Source organism: Dromiciops gliroides, chromosome 2 (assembly GCF_019393635.1).
Source record: "Dromiciops gliroides isolate mDroGli1 chromosome 2, mDroGli1.pri, whole genome shotgun sequence".
NCBI lineage: Eukaryota > Metazoa > Chordata > Mammalia > Microbiotheria > Microbiotheriidae > Dromiciops > Dromiciops gliroides.
Window position 1 is genome coordinate 425,041,894 of NC_057862.1, and position 12,165 is coordinate 425,054,058.

General features: G+C 39.4%; 1 protein-coding gene across 5 annotated transcripts in view; it reads right to left on the reverse strand.

Moving 5' to 3' along the window:
* Positions 1–12,165, reverse strand: part of NEK6 (NIMA related kinase 6) — a 137,944-nt gene that overhangs the window by 21,567 nt on the left and 104,212 nt on the right. For all 5 annotated transcript variants that reach the window (XM_043983842.1, XM_043983841.1, XM_043983838.1 and 2 more), the window contains one exon: positions 3,787–3,881. In XM_043983842.1, coding sequence (XP_043839777.1) covers positions 3,787–3,881 — 95 coding nt within the window. The remainder of the gene's footprint in view (positions 1–3,786; positions 3,882–12,165) is intronic.

The following is a 12,165-nucleotide window of genomic DNA, read 5'->3' on the forward strand; positions in this document are numbered from 1 at the left end:
TGGGGATGTCCTCAACAGCAGTAGGAAAACTGGGAAGAGGAAAGGGTTTGGGAGAAACCTAATGACTTCTGCTTCAGACATGTTGAATGTGAGATGCCTAAGGGACATATCCAGTTTGAGATACCCAAAAGGCAGTTGGTAAAAACCAGACCAGTTGGTGCTCAGAAGAGATTAGGGTTAGAGATATAGATCTGGCAATTATCTGTATAGAGATGATCATTTAACCTATGGGAACTGATGAGATCACCAAGTAGAACAGTATGTTTAGAGGGAAGAGGGGCCAGGTTAGAGCCATGGGATAAAACCACGGTTTATTAGGTGAGACTTGGATGAAGATGTAGTAAAGGAGGCTCAGAAAGAGGGGTCAGACAAGGTAAGGGGAGAGGGAGGGGGGAGCAGTATCGAAAATCTAGAATGGAGAGAGTGTCCAAGAGAAAAAGCTGATTGATTTTTGTTAAATGCTACATACAGATTGTTGATTGCAGTCTGGCTATGGGGGAATAATTTTTTTGGCCATATAACTCATGAAATAATAGACTAAAGTACGTTGGGATTAAAGGCTATGTCTGTTGTGGGAACACCCACAATGAAGAACTTATGTTCCTCTAAAATAAAGAATGAGGAATCTTGGTGGTACAGTGGATAGAGTGCCAGGTCTGGAGTCAGGATGACCTGAGTTCAAATCTAGCCTCAGACACTTACTAGATGTGTGACTCTGGGCAAGTTACTTAACCCTGTTTGCCTCAGTTTCCTCATCTGTAAAATGAATTGGCGGAAGAAATGTCAAACTACTCCAGTATCTTTGCCAAGAGAACCCCAAATGGAGTCATGAAGAATTGGACGTGACTGAAACAACAACAGAATGAAGTACGGTGATGGGTTCAGGGTGAAGAATAAGACATGAATTTTTGGACATGGCCAATATGGGAATTTATTTTGATTATGAAAATTTGGTACTAGGGTTTTATTTTTATTTTTTCAGTTGGGAAGGAAGATAGGGTTGTCAAAAAATAAAAAAAGAAAGAAAAGGTCACTGAACTATTTTTTTAAATGCATAGAAGAGAACAAACAGAAGGAGGCCAGAAGGAAAGAGAGAAAAGCAGGACACCTTTGAAAGTTACATGTTAAAATTTATTATCTACTTAAGAGGAAAAGCAAGCTGTTTGATAGAAATTTGCAGTTTTGTGTATAATCTATGGAAATGTTCATTTTATTTAGTGTTTGTTAAATTCAGAATAAAAAATAAAATTTAAAAAAGGAATGATGGTTCTCCTGGGGTGAGAGAATATCCATCAGAATGAAATCAGGGATTCCCTGAATTACTATAGAGAATCACTTAGGGGGCGGCTAGGTGGCGCAGTGGATAGAGCACCGGCCCTGGATTCAGGAGTACCTGAGTTCAAATCCAGCCTCAGACACTTAACACTTACTAGCTATGTGACCCTGGGCAAGTCACTTAACCCCAATTGCCTCACTAAAAAAAAAAAAATACAGGAAAATCACTTAGGACCATTTAAAATCAACTGAAGTCAACACACTTCAAATGAAGGCTGTTAGGAATGAAAAAGTTAAAGTACCTGACATGAAAAGTGGAACAAAACAATGAGCTTATTACAAAATACCTGTGAGAAATTCAGGCTTTAAGGACTTAACTATTATCTTTTCTCATTTTCAATTTCTGGATCCATCTATCCCTCTCCACAGGCTCCTTTGCCTATAAACATGCTCATCTCCCCATTCTTCTCTTGACTTTTCCATCCCTTGACCTATTTTTTCCCTTTTATGTTGGGTTTGCTTTCTTTCCTCCTACTCACTCCTCAGCCCTCTGCAACCTTGCTTCCATCACCATCACTACTGAAACTGCTATTACCATCACCATTGATTTCATCCAATGCGATAATAACATTTTCTCCTTTATCTTCTCGGACCTGTCACACTTGATACTGTTATATATTCTCCTATCTCTGTGGTTACTCTTCTTCCCCCTCAAGTCTCTATGACTTTGCTTTCTCCTGGTTCTCCTAAGCCTGACTGCTCCTCAGCAGAGTGCTATACTTGGAGTCAGGAAGACCTGGGTTCAAATCCTGTCTCAAGTGCTTACTATCTGTGTGAGCCAGGGCATCATTTAACCTTTCTGAGCCTCCGTTTTCTTAGCTATAAAATGGGGATAATAACTACATGTACCTCCCAGATGGTTATGAGGAACAAATGAAATAAACTATGTAAAGTTCTTTACAAACCAAAAGTGTTATGTAAATGTCAGCTATGATTACACTGGTGATGTGTCATTTATTGGATCTTCTTCCTCCTCCCTAAATGTAGGCATCCGCCAAGGCTTTATCTTTGGCCCTTTTCACAGAATATGAGATTTGGAAGAGACCTCAAAGTTCCTTCTCTTTCAACTTTTACTTGATCAGGAATCCTACATATGTAGCTATAAGATCTCTGATAAACACCCATCTAGCCTTTATTGGAAGACTTCTAGTGCTGGGAAATCCAGAATTTCAACAGACAATCCATTACATCTGGGGATAGCTCTCATTGTTTGGAAGTTTTCCCCTAATTCCAATTCCAGATATGCTTCTCTGTAACTTTATCAAGAGCAAAAGAGTACAGATAAATCACTGTTTGTCCCCAAAGCTATCACCTTGATGCATGTCTCCCAAATCTGTATCTTGACTTGTATTTACTCTTCTAAGCTCCACACCTGAATCTCAAATTGTCTCCTGGATATCTACACCCCAATGCTAGATAGGTGCCCCAATGTGACCAAAACCAAGTTCATAATTTATTCCCTTCCCTCACACGTGATACCCATCTAACTTTCTCTCTAAATAGTAATGATATCATTATTCACCATCCACCCAGGCTCAAAATATCAGAAATATCTTTAACTCTTCTAGATCTCTTATTTCAAATATCTAATCAGCTTCCTAGTCCTAAAACTTCTATTTCCACAATATCTCCCTAGTCCCAAAGACAATCTCCTACTTCAACCTTTCACTTATCTCTATCTAGACTTTTGCAACAGCCTCCTAACTAGTCTTCCTGCCATCAGTTTCTCTCCTTCCAATCCATTCTAATAGCTACCTGATTAATCTTTTTTAAAGAATAGCTCCAGTCATGTAACTGTATTAGTTAAAAAAAATTCAGTGGCTATCTATTCCTATGAAAGCAAAAGGTTCCATGTCCCTTGGCAAATTAACCTTCCTTCCCTGTGCTTTGATTTCCTTATTAATCAAATTAAAACATCCAACTTATTGAGTTACTCATGGCAGAACTAGTCTAAAATTCTTAAACTGACATTCGAAGCCCTCCAACCTACCTCTCTAACCTTATTTCCAACTACTTTCCTTCATGTATACTATACTCCAGACAAAGTAGCCTAGATTTTAATTTCTTCTGAATCTCTTCTGAATAGCCCCATGCTCTTTCCTTCCTACACTCTATTCTAAGGTCTTAGAATCATGAGATCTTCCAGCTAGGAAGGCCCTTAAATAGCATCTACTCTAAGTTAATCACTCTATAGATGGGGAAAATGAAACTCAAAGAGATTAAGTCATTACCTAAAGTCATACAGGTAATAAAGAACGCGGTCAGGATTGGAACCCAATTCTCTGATGCTACATAGATGATTCTTGACACATGGTTATAGCTTGAACACTCTATACCTTAATAGTTTTTTAGGCAATGGATCAGTCTTGTCCTATGTCTTTACTAAGGCACCTTTATTTTGAATAAATACTCTTCCACACAACAGTAAATTAAATCATTGAAAGTTCTTACCTCATACAATAAACAGCCCAAAGACCAGATATCAGACTTAAAGTTATAGCCATTTTCATGGATTCTCTCTGGGGACATGTAGTAAGGTGTTCCAACTGAAATGAAGCAGGAAAAAGAGATTCACTTTTTTTTTTAAGCTAGAAAAAGAAAAAGTCAGAAAAACCTGGGAAAGTAGTTGTGTAGTAGATGAAAATGAGGTCTGGGAGTCAGAAGACATGTTTTAATCTTTGGCTGAGTAAAATCCTCTTTCTCATCTCGTTTCTTTATCTGTAAAATGAGGGCACTGAACTGGCAAACTCCAAGGTTCTACCTAGTGTTAACTTTTTCAAACATCCTATGTTAAAATATTTGCTATTTCTAAGGTTACTTCCAGTTCATACAGTCTATGTTCTAAGGTCCCTTCCTGCCCTAACATTCTATAATTCTACTTCCCTCTCTTTCTTCCCCAAGGTACATCAATTAATTATGGAAAGATAGTCTTCCCAATGGACAATATGCATCAACTGATGCTTGCTCTCCACATAAGCTTGAGAGTTTATAGTGCTGAGGTACTAGATCAAATTTTTAAATAAGCTAGATGGTGGGGTAGAGATTCAAGGAGAAGAAAATACAAAACCTACAGAAAGTATGGGCACACTTGTATTGTTGATCTACTTTTGAAATTCTGATCAAATAGAGGTGAACCCCCTTCCTTCCTTCCTTCCTTCCTTCCTTCCTTCCTTCCTTCCTTCCTTCCTTCCTTCCTTCCTTCCTTCCTTCCTTCCTTCCTTCCTTCCTTCCTTCCTTCCTTCCTTCCTTCCTTCCTTCCTACCACCTACCTACAATTGATTTGGGCAAATCTTCACCTTTCTGGTCACTGGTGTGTTAACTTGTTAGATGATAAAAATGACCAATTCTCTCTACATATAAGTACCTATACATATATATCCATATGTCCACACACACATTCCAAACTAGCCCCATGCTCTTTCCCAGTATTCTATATCACATATGACTGTGTGTGTGTAGAGAATGATTATTTTTTGTGTGTATATATATCATAGAATATATATATTTTATATGCACATATATACACACAAAAACCATGCAGACAAACATGTCATTTCAATTCTGCAGACATTCATGAGTTACTACGTGTAGATTTGCTACACAGTTCTTTTCCATGGCATTCTCCCCATTATGTACTTAAGATAAGATTTGTGAATAATAAATAATTTTTATAGAGGATTTTAAGGAAACATTTCATTTATGGGAAGTGAATTTCTACCTGTATATAGTCCAGACAATGAATAAGACAAAGATCCATCAGGCCAGTGGCAGAGAAGGCACAGGCTATCGAGAAGTCAGAGGGTGATTCGTTATATGAAGGAAAGTGGTTTATTCAAGCCTAAGTTTATCCTCTGCCACATGCAACTCTGAGGCACAGTTACAAGTGTGAATGAGGTCAGAGCCTCATCCTGGGACATCAGCATCATCTCAGTGCTTTGTGCTCCATGCACTAGAAGTGGGAAGAACCAGCATCCAATGCTACAAATTCCCCCATCTATTCCAGATGGGTTTCATTAGTGTGCAGAGATGCTGTGAGAGAGCAGAGCACACCACAGGTATGATGGGAAAGAATGAAACTGTGCAGTCATGGGAACTTGTCCATCAATGGCCAGTAAATTAGGAGACTGTTCCTATGCTGGTATTTCTGTTCTCAACCTAATGGCTTGTTTATTTCAGTGATGGCTATACACTAGACACTGCCATTGCCCAGATCCAAGAAGTTTTAGCACCTTTTCCCTGTTCTCCTGACCTCCCAGCAACATTACTCCAGAAGCAGACTGAATCTGAAATCTGAAAACCTGGGTTCAAAACCCAGCTCTAAAACTTAGTACCCATGAAACCTTGGAAAGGTCACTTTCTCTCTCTGGGACTCAGTTTCCTCATTTCCATTCAATTCAACAAATATGTCTTCAGTTCCTGTTGGCTGAGGGTCCAAAAGCCCTAAGGTTCATCACTAGAAATGACACAAAGCTTAGATAGGACACAAACAGCTATCCTCAGGGAGCCCACATTCTCATAACAGAATTAAAACACAAAAACAGATTACTCAGATACACAATAAATAAATGCATTGGAGAGATGCAGGGTATTACATGGGGGCTAAGGAGAACTTCACAACAATAACAATTTACTTTTATATAGTACTTTACAAGTTACAAAGAATGCCATGCCCATTTTCTGGATCCTCCTGCTCAACAAAACTTGCAGGATTATTCAGGTTCAAAGGTGGTAATATGTGTAAATCAATTTATAGCCATAAAAACACTACATATATGCAAGCTAATACAGTTCTTGTATGAAGGCTTCCTAGTTTTAAAAACTTGATGAACATTTTTTGCATTCAGTGCTCATTTTTGATTTTGAAGTTTTACTATAAGACTGTACAAGGACCATCACACATAATACCTGATATAAATAATCCGCACAGCTAGTTAGAGCTATGCTGACATCACAGGATATTCGAGCTGGAAGGGCCCTGAGAATACAGCACGTTAGAATACAGAACAGAAAACACAGAATGTCAAAACCAGAAGGGACCTGAAAACATAGAATGTTAGATCTAGAAGGGCCCTGAAGAATACAGCATGTGAGAATATGGAACACAGAATGTCAAAATTGGAAGAGACCTAACACATAGAACGTTAGGGCTCGAAGGGCCCTGAGAATATAGCATGTTAGAATACAGAACATAGAACACAGAATGTCAAAACCAGAAGGGACTTGGAAACAAAGAAGGTTAGGGATAGAAGGGACCTGTGAGTGCTGAATGTTAGATCAGAGAATGTTAGAACTGGGAGAAATCTTAGACATGAGCTAGTCCAGTCACCTGAGGGAATTCAATAAAGACTGCCTGACTGAACGACTGAACCCAAGCCAACAAAACTCAGGAGTTACTACTGACTGATCTTAAAATAGACAATTTGATAAGGGAATCTTTTATTGTTTCTGTTTCGACAGCACCTTCCAGCAAATCTCTAATCCAGCGCCCAAACATGGCTTCCCAATCTCTCACTTTTCTTTTTCACAGTGGGGGACGGAGCTCTGAATATGAAAGAGGAACCTAACAAATTCTGACCTTTCTTGTATCTTTACAAGAGAAATCTGAGTTTCAAACAGAGAAATATCAGAGCAAAACAGGGACCTCAAAGGGGGAGCTGATTAAAGCATCCCTTCATTCCTGAGACATTCCGTTCCTGTCAAAACAAACTTCGAAATGTTTTGAAATACTTGTGGTTTTGTATATGAAAAAGGCAAAGCTTTCACCTAAGATTTTTTTTAAGTTCCTGTTCAACTTTTTTTTTTGAGAATAAAAATGAAACAGCTGAAGAATTTATTTTGTTACTTATTCAGGACCCCTAACTAAGGTGCTTTTCTGAGAATCCTGTGTCTACCTGTGGGTACCTGGTTACCAGGACAAGTAGATCCACATGGAATTTAAAAGATAAATCCACCCCTCCTCAGGAAGAACAGGAGAAGGAGAGTAGGGAGGCACAGACAGGACAGGACACAGACAAGGAGAGCTAGTGATGATGGAAAATGTGATTTCTGAAAAAGGAGAAAAGTATTATTTATAAAATGTCAGAAAGCCAGAAGATATCTTAGATCAGAGTTGTTAGCAATGGGAAGCACTTCAGTGCCTAGAGCAGTAAAAACAAGATAGGGCCTTAGAACAGGAAATGTTAGAACTTTCTATCTAAAGTCTCTCCCAATTCTAGCATTTTATCCCCTAAAGATAAAATTCCCAACTCTAGAATCATATGATCCCAGTCATCAAAGTAATTTTGTTGTTGTTCAATCATTTCAATCATGTCTGGGTATCCCTATTTGGGGTTTTCTTGGCAAAGATACTAGAGTGGCTTGTCATTTCCTTTTCCAGCTCATTTTACGGATAAGGAACTGAGGCAAACAAGGTTAAGGGACTTGCCTGGCCAGGGTCCCACAGCTAGTAAGTGTCTGACACCAGATTTGAACTCAGGACGATGAGTCTTCCTGACCCTAGGCCTGGAATTCTGTCTACTGTGCCCCACAGAATTGCAATGATCAAATGTTTTTACAGAATGGGTTGTGGCCAAAGTCTTTCTACAAAACCAGATTTTCCTTACAAAGAAGTAACTAGCCATTTACCCTCACTACATGCAGGGAGTTCAGGGAGAAAAGATTGGAAGCTGTGGGGACAGCACACACTTGCTTGTGGGAGACTCTAGCCGCTGCTGGGACCTTGGTGGCTTAGAAAGTCATGTGAAAACCAGATAATTTCACATGTGCAGGAATATTTCAGCTTCCAGTTGGGCAGATGCCAAAGAAAGTTTCTGATTAATAGTCTCTGATTAGGCTGTCCTTGTCAAATTGGCTAAAGCAATACAATGGTGAGCCCAGATGATTAGGTTGGAAGTCCTGTGCCTTTTGGTAGAAGCACCTCATTACAGAGGAATTCCTTCAGACTGCTGGCCAGGCCAGGAAGAGAACTGAGCCCGTCTCTCCATTCCCCCGATGGTTACAGAGAGATTAATGCATCATTTTTTAAACAAGGAAATTGGTGGAGGGTGGGGAAAGAAAAGGGGGAGGCTGTACTGTGCATTTTCTGACAACCCCACAGAAACAACAGACATGTCGAGGAGGGCTGTGTCCCAGACTCATTTTATGTAATGGTACAACCCAAAGGCACCAGCTTCAAATAAGAAAAAAAGACACTCATCTGGATCACATGTCCATTCATGCTGCTATGATCTGAGGCAGGACACTGGGCTATATATGAAACGATAATTTTGAATCAGAAGGCAAAGCCATTATATTGTTTGCCCTCCCCCACCCTAACTTTTATGCCAGGAGGTGGGCACTCAGTGACCCAGACAAACTGGATTGGAGAGCACTTCCAGCCAGAAGCCTGTCACAACTCTGAAGGGTTGTGGCACTTGGGAGTCTAAAGAGGAAGAGAACAGTGGAAAGAGGAAGAGAGGAAGAAGAATGAGGGGGAGAGAGAGAGACAGAGAGTCTTTGTTGGGGAGGTGAGTTAGTGTATTCAGTACTGCTAGGGTCTCCTAAAGTGGAAGGGAAAATAAGGGAATAATGATGGATTCTAATCTGCCAGGGGTAGTCTATGAAAAACTATTCGAGGTGACTTCTCAGAGCCTCAGTTTCTTCTTCTGTAAAAATAAGGTTAGACCATATCATCTCAAAGATCATTTCGAGCTGGAAAAGTATGGTTTTTAAAAATATTAACAAACATTTTTATTTAAAGTTTTGAGTTCCAAATTCTGTCCCTCCTCCCCTCCGTTCCCTCCCCCCTCCCTGAGGCAAGAAGCAATCAGATATAGGTTATACATGTGCATTTATGTCAAACATTACCATATTAAGTCATTTTGTATAAGAAAACTTGAATAAAAGAAAAAAATTAAAGAAAGTGAAAAATCACATGCTTAAATCATTCTTTCTTTGGAGGTGGATAGTATGCTTCATCATTAGTCCTTTGGGATTGTCCTGGATCACTGTATTGCCAAAAATAATTAAGTCCTTCACAGTTCTTCATTAAACAATATTTCTGTCACTGTGCACAATATTCTGGTTCTGCTCACTTAACTATACATTAGTTCATATAAGTCTTTCCAGGCTTTTCTGAAATTGTCTGAAAAGTATATTTTTAACATTTTATGTTGTAAGGTCCTTTCCACAGTGAATATTCTAGGTCCCTGATTTCAAAATATTTAGAATAGGAGACAAGTAATGCACACAATGTGTACACACACACACACAAACACAGACCATCTTGCTAGTTTTCATGACTTACAGCAGACTAGACAAGGATGTAGATATCAAAGTGATACAAATATCCTGAAATCTCTCTTCCATGATTTTAAATGCTTCAAATTCATTTTCTCTTCTCAGAGATAGTACCAACAGAGGAGCACTGTGAATAGAGTGCTAGACTTGGGCTCAAAGGGATCTAGATTTAAATCCTGCCCCCAACATCCTCCCTATAAATGGTGGCTATGACACACTGAAGCTGAAGAGTGAGGGGGGTACTCCCTCCAATGATGTAGATTGCAATCCATCCGCACAAACTCATCTGTGTGATTCTCCTCCACATCTTCCTGTAACTTCCTGAGGTGGGAGGTGGGAGGTGGGAGGTGGGGAGGTGTCTCTACTCAACTTGCTGGGGGCCTTAGGTCTCCTAACATTAGAAGATATACAACATAGAAGTTATCCATCTGTTGCCTCTCACTCTCACTACATGATGGGCCTATCCCCTTTTCCAGGAACATATCTCTTTGATGACATCTTTTACACTATTTGCTACTGTTAATAATTTAATAATCATTTTTCAAATGAATGATGAATCGATTAACACTTGCTTGCACTGTTTTTTCCTCTTAATGTCTGCTTTCTAAGTCTACTTATAGTTGAAGTTGCCTCTGTGGGACCCAAGCCTTTCCCCAGGTTTCTGGGTATATATATGACTGGTTTTATTAAAATCGTTCCTCAGTAAGATTCTTCTATTCCTTCTTGATGCTTTTGATGTTACTCTGATTGGTTTTGATGTTTTTGGTTTTTGATCTTGATTTTTTGGGTTTTGTTCTTCTGCATTTCGAAATCATTCGTGTTTGCAGAGTTAAGAGAGAATACATCCCTACCCACCAATAAAGTGGGATTTTATTGTACAAATGAATTTCTCAGCTTCACTAAGAAAACTGAAGATTGGTAGCATTAGCCTTATCAGAAGTAAATACAACTTATTAGAAGCCCTATGATCTAGTTTTCGCTCTCCTCCCTGTGAGTCTTTGGGAAAGTTATTTTCAGTCAGTTGATAAGCATTTATTAGGTGCTTACTGTGTGCCAACAACTGGGCTAAGTATTGGGGATACAAAGAAGCACAATATCTGTCCTTGAGGAGCTTATAATTTAATGGGAAGGCATTAGGTGTCTCAGAAGACAGGTCATGCAGTAGATAGAGTGCTGGTCTTGGAGTCAGGAAAACTGGAGTTCAAATATGACCTCAAACACTAGCCATGGGACCCCAGATGAGTCACTTAACCTCTGTCTTGCCTTAGTTTCCTCATCTGCAAAATGGGGCTAATATTAGTACCTACCTCCTAAGTTGTTCTGAGGATAAAATGAGATACCATTTATGAAGTACTTTGAAAACTTCAAAATATGATATAAATGCTAGATATTATTATTGTTTTCCCTCTATAACCCTCAACTGCCTCATATGTAAACTGAGAGGGTTAGTCTACAGCAAAGATTCTTAGTGTCATAGACACTATGGGCCTATTCTCAGAAAAAAAATTTTAAATGCATAAAATAAAATACAGAGAATCACAAAGGAAACCAATTATAGTGAAATACAATTATATGTGTCTATGTATAGATGCACATATGTACACACATAATCTATATTTACACATATATGTATATGTGCATATATATATGTGTGTATGTGTGTGTGTGTGTGTGTATACACAAGCATGTTCACAGATCCCAGGTGAAGGATTCTTGGAGATGGTCTCTAAAATGACTCTGCTCTAAATCTTGGGTATCAGGAGAGAGACCATTCCATTCTATATCCATTTAAAGAAACCAAGAAGGTCAGGTACTTGACTTACAACCACCATGTAAGACGATGTCTAAGTAACTATGTACAAACACTAAAGGTAAATAGGACCATGCCCTCCTCCTCCAAATCCCTTAAATGTATTAGCATAGGGACCTTTCTATGGTGATATGCTGGGTTAGAGCAAGCCCTTGATGTCCAGGTCTCTTCACTGCCTTTCAGACACTTTAAGGCTATGTTCCCCCTCGGTCTTCTCTTCATGTTTTGCCCCCATCTCTGACAAATCTACTATATCCAAGGGAAGGGCTTCCCCTTCTCATTGCTACCACCCCCACCCCTACCCCCACCCCCACCTGAATCCTACTAAGGGATTTCACAAGGAGCCCAGGAAAGAATGGGATGCCCTGGAGGTAGCAAGCTGCCTCCCTCTGGAAATCCTCAAGTAAATGCTGGATGACCATTTGTTGGGGTTGTGGCAGAAAGACGACTGAGGTCCCTTCCAGCTCAGATTCTGCAGAACTTGGAGCTTCAAGAGACCTCAGCAATTTAGTGCACTGTTGGACAGCTTTACTTATTCAAAGGCTCTTCCTCATACTGACTCATAATTTATCTCTTTGTAATTTCTACCAACTCCTTCTAGTTTTACCCTCAGGGTTCAAGAAAAAGTCTAATTGTTACTCTACTCTGTCTCTTGCAGAGACAATAGGAACACTGGGAGAGAATATTACAATTGCCCTCCATGGTACCTCAATAATCAATCTCAATAATGATCAACACAGGAA